This window comes from Staurois parvus, unplaced genomic scaffold (genome assembly GCF_062004578.1).
Source record: "Staurois parvus isolate SC_StPar_1 unplaced genomic scaffold, SC_StPar_1.0 ptg000575l, whole genome shotgun sequence".
In the NCBI taxonomy this organism is placed as follows: Eukaryota; Metazoa; Chordata; class Amphibia; order Anura; family Ranidae; genus Staurois; species Staurois parvus.
The window spans coordinates 8,135,563-8,153,311 of NW_028318371.1; the positions used below are offsets into that span (position 1 = coordinate 8,135,563).

Below are 17,749 nucleotides of genomic sequence, written 5' to 3' on the forward strand. Positions count from 1 at the left end.
GCCCCCCCACAGTCACATCAATCTCTGTACTAGAGGAGCTTACACTCTAATGCCCCCCCCCCCCCCACAGTCACATCAGTCTCTGTATCAGAGGAGCTTACACTCTAATGCCCCCTCCCCCACAGTCACATCAGTCTCTGTACCAGAGGAGCTTACACTCTAATGCCCCCTCCCCCACAGTCACATCAGTCTCTGTACCAGAGGAGCTTACACTCTAATGTCCCCTCCCCCACAGTCACATCAGTCTCTGTACCAGAGGAGCTTACACTCTAATGTCCCCCCCCCCCCACAGTCACATCAGTCTCTGTACCAGAGGAGCTTACACTCTAATGTCCCCTCCCCCACAGTCACATCAGTCTCTGTACCAGAGGAGCTGACACTCTAATGTCCCCTCCCCCACAGTCACATCAGTCTCTGTACCAGAGGAGCTGACACTCTAATGCCCCCCCACAGTCACATCAATCTCTGTACTAGAGGAGCTTACACTCTAATGCCCCCCCCCCCCACAGTCACATCAGTCTCTGTATCAGAGGAGCTTACACTCTAATGCCCCCTCCCCCACAGTCACATCAGTCTCTGTACCAGAGGAGCTTACACTCTAATGCCCCCTCCCCCACAGTCACATCAGTCTCTGTACCAGAGGAGCTTACACTCTAATGTCCCCTCCCCCCACAGTCACATCAGTCTCTGTACCAGAGGAGCTGACACTCTAATGTCCCCTCCCCCACAGTCACATCAGTCTCTGTACCAGAGGAGCTGACACTCTAATGCCCCCTCCCCCCACAGTCACATCAGTCTCTGTACTAGAGGAGCCTACATTCTAATGCCCCCTCCCCCCACAGTCACATCAGTCTCTGTATCAGAGGAGCTTACACTCTAATGTCCACTCCCCCCAGTCACATCAGTCTCTGTACTAGAGGAGCTTACACTCTAATGCCCCCCCCCCCCCCCCACAGTCACATCAGTCTCTGTATCAGAGGAGCTTACACTCTAATGCCCCCTCCCCCACAGTCACATCAGTCTCTGTACCAGAGGAGCTTACACTCTAATGCCCCCTCCCCCACAGTCACATCAGTCTCTGTACCAGAGGAGCTTACACTCTAATGTCCCCCCCCCCCCCCCACAGTCACATCAGTCTCTGTACCAGAGGAGCTTACACTCTAATGTCCCCTCCCCCACAGTCACATCAGTCTCTGTACCAGAGGAGCTTACACTCTAATGTCCCCCCCCCCCCCCACAGTCACATCAGTCTCTGTACCAGAGGAGCTTACACTCTAATGTCCCCTCCCCCACAGTCACATCAGTCTCTGTACCAGAGGAGCTGACACTCTAATGTCCCCTCCCCCACAGTCACATCAGTCTCTGTACCAGAGGAGCTTACACTCTAATGTCCCCTCCCCCACAGTCACACACTATTATTATACATTATATAGCTCTGACATATACCGAAGTGCTGTACAGAAAACACTGAGCCAGTCCCATCAGTCGCTGTACCAGAGGAGCTTACACTCTAATGCCCCCTCCCCCCACAGTCACATCAGTCTCTGTACTAGAGGAGCTTACATTCTAATGCCCCCTCCCCCCACAGTCACATCAGTCTCTGTATCAGAGGAGCTTACACTCTAATGTCCCCTCCCCCACAGTCACATCAGTCTCTGTACCAGAGGAGCTTACACTCTAATGTCCACTCCCCCCAGTCACATCAGTCTCTGTACCAGAGGAGCTTACACTCTAATGCCCCCTCCCCCACAGTCACATCAGTCTTTGTACCAGGGGAGCTTACACTCTAATGTCCCCTCCCCCACAGTCACATCAGTCTCTGTATCAGAGGAGCTTACACTCTAATGCCCCCTCCCCCACAGTCACATCAGTCTCTGTACCAGAGGAGCTTACACTCTAATGCCCCCTCCCCCACAGTCCCATCAGTCTCTGTACCAGAGGAGCTTACACTCTAATGTTCCCCCCCCCACAGTCACATCAGTCTCTTTACCAGAGGAGCTTACACTCTAATGTCCCCTCCCCCCACAGTCACATCAGTCTCTGTACCAGAGGAGCTTACACTCTAATGTCCCCTCCCCCACAGTCACACACTATTATTATACATTATATAGCTCTGACATATACCGCAGTGCTGTACAGAGATCACTGAGCCAGTCCCATCAGTCTCTGTACCAGAGGAGCTTACACTCTAATGTCCCCTCCCCCCAGTCACATCAGTCTCTGTACCAGAGAAGCTTACACTCTAATGCCCCCCCCCCACAGTCACATCAGTCTCTGTACCAGAGGAGCTTACACTCTAATGTCCCCTCCCCCACAGTCACATCAGTCTCTGTACCAGAGGAGCTTACACTCTAATGTCCCCTCCCCCCAGTCACATCAGTCTCTTTACCAGAGGAGCTTACACTCTAATGTCCCCTCCCCCACAGTCACATCAGTCTCTTTACCAGAGGAGCTTACACTCTGATGTCCCCTCCCCCACAGTCACATCAGTCTCTTTACCAGAGGAGCTTACACTCTAATGTCCCCTCCCCCACAGTCACACACTATTATACATTTATATAGCTCTGACATATACTGCAGTGCTGTACAGAGACCTGGACTGAACCCAGGATCCCGGCGCTGGAAGTGTTATTGCTGACAACAGAGGCTCAGCAGTCCCGGCTCCGTCCAGCTTGGTTGTCATGTTTTGTTTCGTCAGTAATAAATAATATTGGTAAGCGCGGTCTTTGTCGGCGGACGCACTCTGTCCTTTTGCATCACGGTGGATTTTTGTCACTTCTTCCCTTCTCTGCCACATGTGATGCCACGTGAGAATATCCTGTCCTCACATAGATCCTGCCTCGCTCCAGCAGAGGCGGTTTTGGATGAAGACAGAAGACGATTGTTCCGCTCGGCGGATTCTGTGAGAACGCCTGTACAGGGATTGTCTCCAGATATACAAATTCACGACATCCAGCATCAGATTGCCAAAATTAGACGCCTCAATCAACTGCCACCGCTCACCATCACTCCTTACCCACGCAGCGCGTCAGTTCATCATTCAGATGGGATCCGTGTTATTTCTGATGATGAATTCCTCCCAGAATAAAAATGGGATTTTGGCCAGAGTGTGTGACACCCAAACTGAAACGAGGGACTTGGAGGGGCAGATCACTGCAGGCTGCAATTAAAGGAACACTCCAGCCAAAAATTGATGATTCCTAGAAGTGGATCTAAACCCAAGAACTAAAATGTTATATTCCCACATGGAAGAAAAATATATTTGAAATATATTTGAAAAATATTCTTCCCAAATATATTGACATATATTTGAAATGCTACAATTTTGGCCGTATTCAATTTTGTTTCAAAATATATTTCAATAAATACATATATACTGCATGTTGAAATGCGTTTTTATATATTACAAAATATCTGAAAAATATTTGTAAAAATATATATTTTTTTAAATATAGTCTTCAGATTTTTTTTTAACATATAAAAAGTCATTTTAACATATTTCAAAATATAATTTTATATATATATATATATATATATATATATACTGCATGTTAAAATGTGTTTTTATTACAAACTATATGAAAAATATTTTTTTAATACATTTCAAATATACTGTATGTCTTTAAAAATACAAATCTACATTTTTGGAATGCATTTACAAATATATATAAAACTATATGTTAAAATGACTTTTTATTTGTTAAAAAAAATCTGAAGACTTTTATATATATTTGTAAATGCATTCCAAAAATGTAGATTTGTATTTTTAAAGACATACAGTATATTTGAAATGTATTCAAAAAATATTTTTCATATAGTTTGTAATAAAAACACATTTTAACATGCAGTATATATATATATAATTATACTTTGAAATATGTTAAAATGACTTTTTATATGTTAAAAAAAAAATTTGAAGACTATATTTAAAAAATATATATTTTTAAAAATATTTTTCAGATATTTTGTAATTTATAAAAACGCATTTCAACATGCAGTATATATATATATTTATATATAATTATATTTTGAAATATGTTAAAATTACTTTTTATATGTAAACAAAAAAATCTGAAGACTATATTTAGAAAAAATATATTTTTAAAAATATTTTTCAGATATTTTGTAATATATAAAAATGCATTTGAACATGCAAAATATATATATATATATATATATATATATATATTTAATGAAATATATTTTGAAACAAAATTGAATGTGGCCAAAATTGTAGCATTTCAAATATCTGTTTCTTCCATGTGGGTATTGCAGGGTACAAGTCCTAAGTGTAGGTTCACGCCTGTCGCATCTGTTGCGTTTTGCAGAAACGTACAGCGGTCCATTTAACATGAGTTCCCATGGAGCAGGTTCACATCTCGGCGTTTTCACACGGTGCGCTTTTTGGAAAGGGTCAGGGACTTTTTTAAAAGCCAAATGTTGCGTTTTTGGTTCTATAGACTTCAATGGAGACGCTGCGGAAAAGCATGTAGTGTGTTTTTGATGCATTTTGTGTTTTAATCTGCCCAGCAACAAGTTGGAAAAAAACGGATCAATCACAAACTGCATAGATGTGAAACTAGCCTTAAATGGACTGTCAGCCCGGGTTCACACTGATGCGGTACGGAATTTGCAGCGGTTTCTGTGCGATTTCTGCACCGCATCATAATTGCACCCCGTTCATGCGAACCGCTGCGGGTGTGTATTTTAAGTTAACAACTCCCCCAAATTGGTTCGCAAAATGCGGTGTGATGTACAGAATCGAAGCGCATGGGAATGAATATCTGGTGCTGACAAAAGAAGGGTCCTGCGCTATTATGGTGTGGATATGGTGCGATTTGAGTCATACAAAAAGGTATGGCTCAAATTGTACCGCACAGAAATCACATGTGATTTGCACAGGAATGCGGTGTGGTTCCTGTGTGAATCACATGCGACGTGCCTCACCGCATCAGTGTGAACCCGGGCTTACACATTTAAAGTATAACTAAAGGCAAATCTTTTTTTTTTTTGTTTTTTTGGACAGAGTAGAGAGGGACTAGAACCCTTGTCGGGTTTTTATGCTGTTTGTGCCCCTGTTAACCACTTCCATACCGGGCAATTTTATCCCCTTCCTGCCCAGGACAATTTTCAGGTTTCAGCACTCTCACACTTTGAATGACAATTGCGCGGTCATACAACATTGTACTCAAACTAAAATGTTATCATTTTCTTCACACAACTAGAGCTTTCCTTTGGTGGTATTTAATCACCACCGGGGTTTTTATTTTTTGATAAATAAAAAAAAAAAGACCTAAAAGTTTGAAAAAAAAAACACGTTTCTTTGTTTCTGTTATAAAAGTTTGCAAATAAATAATTGTTCTTCATAAATTTAGGCCGAGATGTATTCTGCTACATGTCTTTGGTGAAAATTACCCAAATTAGTGTTTATTATTTAGTTTGTAGGAAAGTTATAGAGTTCACAAACTATGGGATAGATCTGAATATTGATCAATCCTGAAGTACTGACAGCCAATCTCATTTCTTGAGGTCCAATAATGTCAGAACAGTACAGATATCCTCCAAATGTCAGAACAGTACAGATATCCCCCCAAATGTCAGAACAGTACAGATATCCCCCAAATGTCAGGACAGTACAGATATCCCCCAAATGTCAGAACGGTACAGATATCTCCCAAATGTCAGGACAGTACAGATATCCCCCAAATGTCAGGACAGTACAGATACCCCCCAAATGTCAGAACAGTACAGATATCCCCCAAATGTCAGAACAGTACAGATATCCTACAAATGTCAGAACAGTACAGATATCCTATAAATGTCAGGACAGTACAGATATCCCTCAAATGTCAGAATAGTACAGATACCCCCCAAATGTCAGGACAGTACAGATATCCCCCAAATGTCAGGACAGTACAGATATCCCCCAAAAGTCAGAACAGTACAGATACCCCCCAAATGTCAGGACAGTACAGATATCCCCCAAATGTCAGGACAGTACAGATATCCCCCAAATGTCAGGACAGTACAGATATACCCCAAATGTCAGAACAGTACAGATCTCCCCCAAATGTCAGGACAGTACAGATATCCCCCAAATTTCAGAACAGTACAGATCTCCCCCAAATGTCAGGACAGGACAGATATCCCCCAAATGTCAGGACAGTACAGATATACCCCAAATGTCAGGACAGTACAGATATCCCCCAAATTTCAGAACAGTACAGATCTCCCCCAAATGTCAGGACAGCACAGATATCCTCCAAATGTCAGGACAGTACAGATATACCCCAAATTTCAGAACAGTACAGATCTCCCCCAAATGTCAGGACAGTACAGATATACCCCAAATGTCAGGACAGTACAGATATACCCCAAATGTCAGGACAGTACAGATATCCCCCAAATTTCAGAACAGTACAGATCTCCCCCAAATGTCAGAACAGTACAGATATCCCCCAAATGTCAGAACAGTACAGATACCCCCCAAATGTCAGGACAGTACAGATATCCCCCAAATGTCAGAAAGGTACAGATCTCCCCCAAATGTCAGAACAATACAGATATCCCCCAAATGTCAGGACAGTACAGATATCCCCCAAATGCCAGGACAGTACAGATACCCCCCAAATGTCAGGACAGTACAGATATCCCCCAAATGTCAGAAAGGTACAGATCTCCCCCAAATGTCAGAACAATACAGATATCCCCCAAATGCCAGGACAGTACAGATATCCCCCAAATGTCAGGACAGTACAGATATCCCCCAAATGTCAGGACAGTACAGATATCCCCCAAATGCCAGGACAGTACAGATATCCCCCAAATGTCAGGACAGTACAGATATCCCCCAAATTACCCCTTTTTGCATAGTAGACAGTCCGACGTATTTCATAGGAGGCATGGCGAGTTTTTTGAAGTTGTAATTTTTTTGTCATAATTTTTCAGAAAATGAAGAAATTGAAAAAATAATTTACACAGTTTTTTTTTTACATACTGTCACCAGTGCAGTACAGCGTCATCATATAACTGGTGTGGAGGTGATCAGGGACACTGACTGGTGACAGTACGAGAAAAAAAAAAAAATTTAAATTTATTTTTTTTTTTATTAAATTTTTTTTTTGGACTTGTGTCCATTCAGTGGAAACCATTGGTTCTTGTCTGTTTGGCACGGGAGGACTGCAGCTTTTACACCATACTAAGGTAGCATGTGTGGCGCCATCCCCAATATGGCTGCGCAGTGCAGAGTAAAATCAGGCCAAGCGAAGATTGCCACGCATGTGTGACTGGCTCCATTACTAACATGGCTTCTTGGCAGTGAACTCTACCACTGGAGACCTTGCTGGGGACATTTCATTAGCTGGGACAACCCTAAGCAAACAGGGACAGATGGCAAATATATTGTAAAGGGTTTGTTTGAAAAAGTGAGGGAAGTGCCCAATAAATGGTTGCAAAGTGTGTAATAAACGGAAAAATATGCACTGACTAGGATGGCATTGAGTGGGAAGGCCATGGAGAAGAGCCATGGAGTGACTGGGAGCTGCACAGTAAAGGATTCTTGTTCTATGAAGTTATATCATACAATCAATATTTAGTGGTGAATGTTGGATAATTCAGAGAATTATTATTGCATCTCTGGGTATGGTATGTGCTGCGTATGATGTGTGCTGCGTATGATGTGTGCTGCGTATGGTGTGTGCTGCGTATGATGTGTGCTGCGTATGATGTGTGCTGCGTATGATGTGTGCTGCGTATGATGTGTGCTGCGTATGATGTGTGCTGCGTATGATGTGTGCTGCGTATGATGTGTGCTGCGTATGGTGTGTGCTGCGTATGGTGTGTGCTGCGTATGATGTGTGCTGCGTATGATGTGTGCTGCGTATGATGTGTGCTGCGTATGATGTGTGCTGCGTATGATGTGTGCTGCGTATGATGTGTGCTGCGTATGATGTGTGCTGTGTATGATGTGTGCTGTGTATGGTATGTGCTGTGTATGATGTGTGCTGTGTATGATGTGTGCTGCGTATGATGTGTGCTGCGTATGATGTGTGCTGTGTATGATGTGTGCTGTGTATGATGTGTGCTGTGTATGGTATGTGCTGTGTATGATGTGTGCGGGGTGTAGTGTATCCTGTTTATAGTGTATGTTAGGAAATGTGTATGGTGTATGAAGGGGTGGACTGAGCATTTTGAAACTTGGGCACTGCCCGAGGGCCCGGGGTCAATAGGGGGCCCCATGAGATGCCCCTGGTACCTCTTTCATGGGCTTTTTTGAGTTTGGGCAAGGACACAGGGGCCCCATGATCCTCTATTGCCCGGGGGCCCCATGAGTTGTCAGTCCGCCCCTGGGTGTATGCCAGCTATATGGTGGTCTTCCATATGGTATACTGAGAGCTAGGGGGTTGTTGGTTAGAGAACAGTGCAAATGTAGACCTGTGCCTGCAACCCAACCCGTAAGCTGCCTTTACTATGACCATATTATGAGAAGCGAATGTCCCAATCTTATTTTCTACTCAGCATTTTTCATTTAACTAATAATGCAAATTTTTTTTTAACAATATGATTTGGGGTTCTCATTTCAGATGGTTGCAAAATGAGAAACTGTGAGAAAAGGGAATGGAATTGCATATATCACTAGAGGGATCACCGTCAGGAGGAAGGAGGTCCTGATTCCTCTATATAGATCTTTATATCACTAGAGGTGTCACCAGCAGGAGGAAGGAGGTCCTGATTCCTCTATATAGATATGTATATCACTAGAGGAGTCACCGGCAGGAGGAAGGAGGTCCTGATTCCTCTATATAGATCTTTATATCCATAGCGGGGTCACCGGCAGGAGGAAGGAGGTCCTGATCCCTCTATATAGATCTTTATATCACTAGAGGGGTCACCCGCAGGAGGAAGGAGGTCCTGATTCCTCTATATATATCTTTATATCACTAGAGGGGTCACTGGCAGGAGGAAGGAGGTCCCGATTCCTCTATATAGATCTTTATATCACTAGAGGGGTCACCAGCAGGAGGTCCTGATTCCCCTATATAGATCTTTATATCACTAGAGGGGTCACCGGCAGGAGGAAGGAGGTCCTGATTCCTCCATATAGATCTTTATATCACTAGAGGGGTCACCAGCAGGAAGAAGGAGGCCCTGATTCTTCTATATAGATCTTTATATCACTAGAGGGGTCACCCTCAGGAGGAAGGAGGTCCTGATTCCTCTATATAGATCATTATATCACTAGAGGGGTCACCGGCAGGAGGAAGGAGGTCCTGATTCCTCTATATAGATCTTTATATCACTAGAAGGGTCACCGGGGGGAGGAAGGAGGTCCTGATTCCCCAATAGAGATCCTTAGTTGGACCTCATTTCCAGTTCTGGAGATCTCACTTGCAAAAAGATTTTAGGACAAAAATTATTTTGTTTTTCTTTAGAATTGTTAATTGTATTTAATTCCAGTTTATAATACAGCATACTGTTGTTTATTTTCCAGGCTGGAATGGGTGGAAATCATCGAGCCTCGTACACGGGAGTGTATGTACGCCAATCTCATCACTGGGGAGTGCGTGTGGGACCCGCCGTCCGGAGTGCGGATTAAACGTACCAACGAGAACCAATGGTGGGAACTTTTTGACCCCAATACCTCGCGCTTCTATTATTACAATGCCAGTACTCAGAGGACTGTGTGGCACCGGCCACAAAACTGTGATATTATCCCGCTGGCCAAACTGCAGACCCTGAAACAGAACACGGAGTCCCCTCGAGCCTCCACTGAGAACAGCCCGGGGAGGGGCAGTAATGTCAGCCGAGAGGGCAGCACCAGCTCTTCTCTGGAGCAGGAACTGGACGCAGGAGAAAAGTGCTCTGACCAACTCAAATCAAATCGCCATTCGGCGCCGTACTTCGTGGTGAAGGAGGACTCAGACAGGTAATGCCACCAATATTCTCTATGGCTGGCTGTCATGTGGATATTTAGAGCCAATATATTGGAAGTATGATGACGTCTTGTGATCAGCCAATGTCAATGTAATGGAAGCTTTCAACATGATGACGTCATATGACCTAATGGGGGCCAATGCTTTCTAATCTTGCTGCATGATGTCATGTGATACTGCAGGTCATGTGATCAGCCAGGGCCAGTGCAGAGAAAGATGGCAGTATATTAGCCATGTGATCAGCCAGGGCCAGTGCAGAAAAAGATGGCAGTATTAGCCATGTGATTGGCCAGGGCCAGTGCAGAGAAAGATGGCAGTATATTAGCCATGTGATTGGCCAGGGCCAGTGCAGAGAAAGATGGCAGTATTAGCCATGTGATTGGCCAGGGCCAGTGCAGAGAAAGATGGCGGTATATTTGCCATGTGATCAGCCAGGGCCAGTGCAGAGAAAGATGGCGGTATATTTGCCATGTGATTGGCCAGGGCCAGTGCAGAGAAAGGTGGCAGTATATTAGCTATGTGATCAGCCAGGGCCAGTGCAGAAAAAGATGGCAGTATTAGCCATGTGATTGGCCAGGGCCAGTGCAGAGAAAGATGGCGGTATATTTGCCATGTGATCAGCCAGGGCCAGTGCAGAGAAAGATGGCAGTATTAGCCATGTGATTGGCCAGGGCCAGTGCAGAGAAAGATGGCAGTATATTAGCCATGTGATTGGCCAGGGCCAGTGCAGAGAAAGATGGCAGTATTAGCCATGTGATTGGCCAGGGCCAGTGCAGAGAAAGATGGCGGTATATTTGCCATGTGATTGGCCAATGTAATAAAAACTGTCAGTATGACAACATCTTGTTATAGGTCAGGACCAAGGTAATGAAAGCTGGCAGTACAATGATGTCATGATGATTCAGGGTCCGTGTTCATGTATTGCACGCTGGTAGAAGTCATGCAATCAGCCAGGGCAGTCTAGAGATTTCTGGCAATATGACGATGCCTCATGGTTGTTTAGGGTCAATGTGTAGGAAACTGGTAGTATGATAATGCCATGTGATCGCCCAGGACCAGTGTAGGGAATCATGGCAGTATGATGATGTCACATGATCTGCTGGAGTCATTATAGTGCAGATTGGCAGTATCATGATTAATCTGCTTCTATTTCGTCTTCCCTGGTCCCCCCACACCCCCATCTCTCATCAACATGGTAATGACATTTATAAACCTTTTCATTTTTATTACATACCTTATTCAGCACTCAGTGCTTCTCTAAGCAATGCAGGCAGATCATGGCTGGTGGGAGGGGCCAGCAGGGTACAGTACATAGCTTCCTGAAAAACATCACAGCCCCCTGCCTCAGTTCTCCTCTCAAGAACCCCCAGCTCTAATGCAAGCACTGGGAGCAGTTATGCAAACAGGGCTGCTGTTTGAAACCACGGGGACCCATACAGCAAATCTTTCCCCCCCCCCCCAAAAAAAAAACCCCAAAAAACACACCGGTGTGAAAATGCAGAGATGTGAACCTGTCCCATAGGAAATCATGTGAAAGGGACCGCTGTGTGTTTCTGCAAAATGCTGCAGAAAACGCTTCGGTGTGAACCTAGACTTAGTGTAACTATTGATGTCGGTGTCATTTAGTGTGCCTCCCATCCAGTGTCAGCTAGCGCCAGATTCCCCGCCACACCATCACAGTCCCCACTATAAGGCACCGGTCACACCGCTGCCATTTAAAATTGTGCAATTTGTGTGCGATTTCTAAAGACTTTATTGCGACTTGTAAAGATTTTTAACAATTTGCAGTATGATTTATTTATTTTATTTCAGGTCCTTATATAGCGCCGTCAGTTTACACAGCACTTTACATATATATTGTACATTCACATCAGTCCCTAACCCTCAAGGGGCGTACAATCTAAGGTCCCTAACTCACATCCATACATACACATACTAGGGACAATTTAGACAGGAGCCAATTCACCTACCAGCATGTCTTTGGAGTGTGGGAGGAAACTGGAGTACCCAGAGGAAACCCACGCAGGCACAGGGAGAACATGCAAACTCCAGGCAGGTGGTGCCATGGTTGGGATTTGAACCAATGACCCGAGTACTGCCAGGCGGAAGTGCTAACCATTTAGCCACTGTGCTGTACCTTATATTCCATGTATTGTATGTGAAATCGCAATAAACAGAAGAAAAAGTAATGCAAGAACTGCTGTAGAAATCCCTTAGCATCAAATCGCACACGTTAAGGCTCCGTTAACCCCACTGCTGCAATTTAAAATCGTGTGATCTGTGTGCGATTTCAGCGACATTTCAGGTGTGATTTCTGAACATTTTATTGCGACTTGTGAAGATTTTTAACCATTTTTGTTGCAATTTGCAGTGCGATTTCCATTCTATTCTATGTACTGTATGTGATATTACAATAAATTGAAGAAAAAGTAATGCAAGAACTACTGTAGAAATCGCATTGCAGCAAATCGCACACGTTAAGGCTCCAATAACCCCACTATAAGGCACCGGCCACACTGCTGCAATTTAAAATCGTGTGATTTGTGTGCGATTTCAGCGCGATTTTAGATGTGATTTCTGAAGATTTTATTGTGACTTGTGAAGATTTTTAAAGATTTCTTGCCATTTACAGTGCGATTTCCATTCTATTCTATGCATGTGAAATCGCAATAAACTGAAGAAAAAGTCATGCAAGAAATCACGCCGCAGCAAATTGCACGTTAAGACTCCGTTAACACCAATGCGTTTTTTAGTGCTTTTTTTAGAAACTACAGTCCATATGACATGGTTTCCTATGGAACACATTCATATCGATGCTTTTCTGAGCCGCTGCATTTTTGGAAAGGGTTTTTCTACAATAGAGTTCAATGGAGAAGCTGCTGAAATGCACGGTAGTGTTTTTGCCGTGATTTTGGCACATTTGGCATTTTTATTTTGCCCAGCGGAAAAAAAATTCTACTTAAAAAAAAAAAATTTGAAAAATTGCAGCAAAAACGCTTGTAGAAAAATGCAAAATGAACTGCGAAAAGCACTGCAAATGGGACAAAAAGCAAACTGCATAGGTGTGAACGGAGCCTTATGCAGGCCATAGACGGGTCGAACATCGGCCGATTTAAAAAACGAAAAATCAGTTGTCTGATCGACCGATGTTACCACCAACGTTAAAAAACCGTCCGATTTAGCTTAGCTGTAGCCCTTTTCCTAAACCTTACCCGAGCCCCAAATCTTCCACTCGTCATTTCAACAATTTCCCAGTTGCAAGATTCCAACCTTGGCCCTAACCCTAGCTGAAGCCCCAACCCTAGGCATAGTCCTATTCCTAACTCAAGCCCTAAACCTGGCACTGGCGATTTCAACAAATTGACATCTGCAAGATCCCTAACCCTAACCTTCACCGTAGGTTTAAGCCTAACCCTATCCCTAACCTAAAGTCTAACCCTAGCACTGAACCTGCTTCTGGTGATTTCACTAATATCCCAGCTGCCCTATTCTGACCCCAGCCCTAACCCTAGGCATAGCGCTACTCCGAACCCTATCTATAGCCCTACTACTAACCCTAGCCGCTGCCCTACTCCGATCCCCAGCCCTAACCCTAGCCGCTGCCCTACTCCGATCCCCAGCCCTAACCCTAGCCGCTGCCCTACTCCGATCCCCAGCCCTAACCCAAGCCGTAGACCTACTCCTAACTCTAACCATAGACCTACTCCTAACCCTAGCCATAGCCCTACTCCTAACCCAAGCCTCACTCCTAACTCTAGCCATAGCCCTACTCCTAACCCTAGCCATAGCCCTACTCCTAACCCAAGCCTCACTCCTAACTCTAGCCATAGCCCTACTCCTAACCCTAGCCATAGACCTACTCCTAACCCTATCCATAGCCCTACTACTAACCCAAGCCTCACTCCTAACTCTAGCCATAGCCCTACTCCTAACTCTAGCCATAGACCTACTCCTAACCCTAGCCATAGACCTACTCCTAACCCTAGCCATAGCCCTACTCCTAACCCTAGCCATAGCCCTACTCCTAACCCAAGCCTCACTCCTAACTCTAGCCATAGCCCTACTCCTAACCCTAGCCATAGACCTGCTCCTAACCCTATCCATAGACCTACTCCTAACCCTAGCCATAGCCCTACTCCTAACCCAGCCGTAGACCTACTCCTAACCCTATCCATAGCCCTACTACTAACCCTATCCGCAGCCCTACTCCGATCCCCAGCCCTAACCCTAGCCCTACTCCTAACCCTAGCCGTAGACCTACTCCTAACCCTAGCCATAGACCTACTCCTAACCCTAGCCGTAGACCTACTCCTAACCCTAGCCATAGCCCTACTCCTAACCCTATCCATAGCCCTACTACTAACCCTATCCATAGCCCTACTACTAACCCTAGCCGCAGCCCTACTCCGATCCCCAGCCCTAACCCTAGCCCTACTCCTAACCCTAGCCGTAGACCTTCTCCTAACCTTAGCCATAGACCTACTCCTAACCCTAGCCATAGCCCTACTCCTAACCCTATCCATAGCCCTACTCCTAACCCTAGCCATAGCCCTACTACTAACCCTAGCCATAGCCCTACTCCTAACCCTAGCCATAGCCCTACTACTAACCCTAGCCGCAGCCCTACTCCGATCCCCAGCCCTAACCCTAGCCCTACTCCTAACTCTAGCCATAGCCTCACCCCTAACCCCAGCCACAGCCTTATTCCTAACCCTAGCCATAGACCTACGCCTAACCCCAGCCCCAACCTTAGCCATCGCCCTATTCCTAACCCTAACTCAAGTGATGAGCTGTCATTTTTTTTTTTAGTGGCTCTCCTAGAAAACAAATAAAAACATTTTCCAACTATGACTAGTGTCCTCTTTAAAGGACAGTGACGTTCCATGTTTGCAGAGTGCCCATTGTCAGACCGCGTCCCCCTCCCAGTATGATGGAGTCTCATCTGGCCGTCTCCAGGTGTTTTATATTCCCATCACGTAAACTCTCCCCCAGGTGCTGCGTTCGTACAAAGCCATTACAATGCCGGTCACTGAATCTGCTGCTGACGCAAACACACTGCCATCCTTTATCTGACAACAACTGACCTACTTCTATCACATTTCATTTCTACGCCACTAAACAGGCGTCCCCGGGGCCTGACCCCTCCCTGGCCACTGGGCATGAAAGGTCGGGATCACGTTACTGGACTGGGGTGTTGCCAAGATGTCATAGTGATCCTCTGAGATTCCTATTTCCTATGACTTTCTTTTATTGGCTGGTGGAGGGAGAGTTTATACCGACTGAAAAACAGCTTCAAATTAAAGAGAACCGGTCACAAAAGAATCTGAGGAGCTCATATTAGAAGAACTGTTTGCTTATGAAGGACAGATTTGAACCCCTTTAGCTTTATTTCCAACTATAGGGAAACGTCTTGTGTTATACAATAGATGTTACATAGTTAGTCTGGCTGAAAAAAAGACAAAAGTCCATCCAGTTCAACCATTAAATAAATAAATTTGGCTAATGGGACAAATGATGTCACTGACAGCTCTTCTTGATGTTACATAGTTAGTCTGGCTGAAAAAAGACAAAAGTCCATCCAGTTCAACTATTAAAAAAAAAAAAAAAGTTATAATCCTATACCCACAGTTATTCCAGAGGAAAGCAAAAAACCCAGCAAAGCACAATCCAATCTGCTTCTGCAGGGAAAAAATTCCTTCCTGATCCCCCGAGAGGCAGTTGGATATTCCCTGGATCAACATTACCTATATATGTTCTTTCTTCCTATACAATATAAATGTGGATTTAAAACCTACGAAAGTCCCAAAAAATAAAACAAAGTAGACATGCACCCAATCTCAGCTAATCTCAACACATACTGCTCTCTCTGCTTCTGCTCTCTCTATTCCTCTCAAAATGTCTGAAATAGTTAATCTTTTACTGTTTTTCAGTGCATTCTGGGCATTTTGGAAGGTCTCCTGAGGTTATCTTTAAAAAATGCTTCTTAACCCCTTTAATACCGGGCAATTTTACCCCCTTCCTGCCCAGGCCAGTTTTCAGGTTTCAGCGCTCTCACACTTTGAATGACAATTGCGCGGTACTACTTTGGGGAAGTGATCAGTATTTTTTTTTTTTTTTTACACAGTTTGCTTATAGCAAAGAATTACTTTGCTATAAGCAATCATTTACCTGAATGACATCGATTCATTCAGGGTTTTTTTTTTTTTTGTGCTTAGCTGTGATTTGGCCGCAGCTAATCACATGACGTGCATGTGACCTGCTGTGACCATTCACAGCTAGACACTAGTATACAATGGATGGCATGAATGAAGCCATCCATTGTATACAACTGTCATGTGACCTGCTGTGATTGGTCATAGCAGGTCACATGGTACCGGCAACGGGGGCCGGTACTCAGATCTGTCATCGGCTGTGTCCGAGGTACACGGCCGGTGACAGATCGCGCCGCTGCGCGGCTCTGCAGGAGTGCAATCTGCGCATGTGCGGGAGGACGCCATATGGCGTCCACCCGGAACGCTGATGACATTTGGCAGCCGCCATTCGGCCATAGGCCGGGCGCCAAATGGTTAAACGGGGTATGCAAACGCAGCTAAACAGACGTTTTTTAACCTACGTTTTCCAGCAGTCAGTTTCCATCGTTCCGAAGTGTCCTCTGTACATGGGCTTTACACCGTGTTCCAAATTATTATGCAATTGATATTTTTCTCATTTCCCTCAATAATTGATGTAAATAACAGTCAGCAGAATTCTCATGTTACAACTATAAGACTACAATTCACATTTTATTGAACAAACCTCCTAATGATAACAGGATTTTTGTTCCAAATTATTCCGCACAGGAAGTTTCAAAACACTTTCTAGGTTGTAAAGAACTGAAAATTGTCATTTGTTGTGTTTGCAGAATATTTACTGAAATCAAAAGATATTTCAATCAAACTTTTAACAAAATTTTAACTTTTTAAACATTTGAACCGGTCACGTTACATTGTAACATAGGGCCCCTTATCTGATAGCAGCTTCACAAGTCTTGCATCCATTGAACTTGTGAGTTTTTGGACAGTTTCTGCTTGAATTTGTTTGCAAGATGTCAGAATAGCCTCCCAGAGCTGCTGTTTGGATGTAAACTGCCTCCCACCCTCATAGATCTTTTGCTTGAGGATGCTCCAAAGGTTCTCAATAGGATTGAGGTCAGGGGAGGATGGAGGCCACACCATGACTTTCTCTCCTTTTATCCCCATAGCAGCCATTGATGCAGAGGTATTCTTTGCAGCATGAGATGGTGCATTGTCATGCATGAAGATGATTTTATTACGGAAAGCAAAGTTCTTCCTTCTGTACCAGGGAAGAAAGTGGTCAGTCATAAACTCCACATACTTTGCAGAGGTCATCTTTACACCTTCGGGGACCCTAAAGGGGCCGACCAGCTCTGTTCCCATGATTCCGGCCCAAAACATGACTCCACCACCGCCTTGCTGATGTCGCAGCCTTGTTGGGACAGGGTGGCCGTCCACCAACCATCCACTACTCCATCCATCTGGACCATCCAGGGTTGCACAGCACTCATCAGTGAACAGGACTGTTTGAAAATTAGTCTTCATGTATTTTTCTGCCCAATGCAGCCATTTCTGCTTGTGAGCATTGGTTAGTGGTGGCCGAATAGAAGGTTTATAGACAGTTACAAGACTCTGGAGGACTCTACACCTTGATGTCCGTGGGACTCCAGAGGCACCAACAGCTTCAAATATCTGTTTGCTGCTATGTAATGGGATTTTAGCAGCTGCTCTCTTGATCCGATGCATGGAACTGGCAGAAATCTT

The 17,749-nt window shown here is 44.5% G+C and overlaps 1 protein-coding gene across 2 annotated transcripts in view; it reads left to right on the forward strand.

The window, feature by feature from the left end:
- ARHGAP39 (Rho GTPase activating protein 39) overlaps positions 1-17,749 on the forward strand; it is a 368,562-nt gene that overhangs the window by 106,490 nt on the left and 244,323 nt on the right. For both annotated transcript variants that reach the window (XM_089692101.1, XM_089692102.1), the window contains exon 2: positions 9,491-9,925. In XM_089692101.1, coding sequence (XP_089548227.1) covers positions 9,491-9,925 — 435 coding nt within the window. The remainder of the gene's footprint in view (positions 1-9,490; positions 9,926-17,749) is intronic.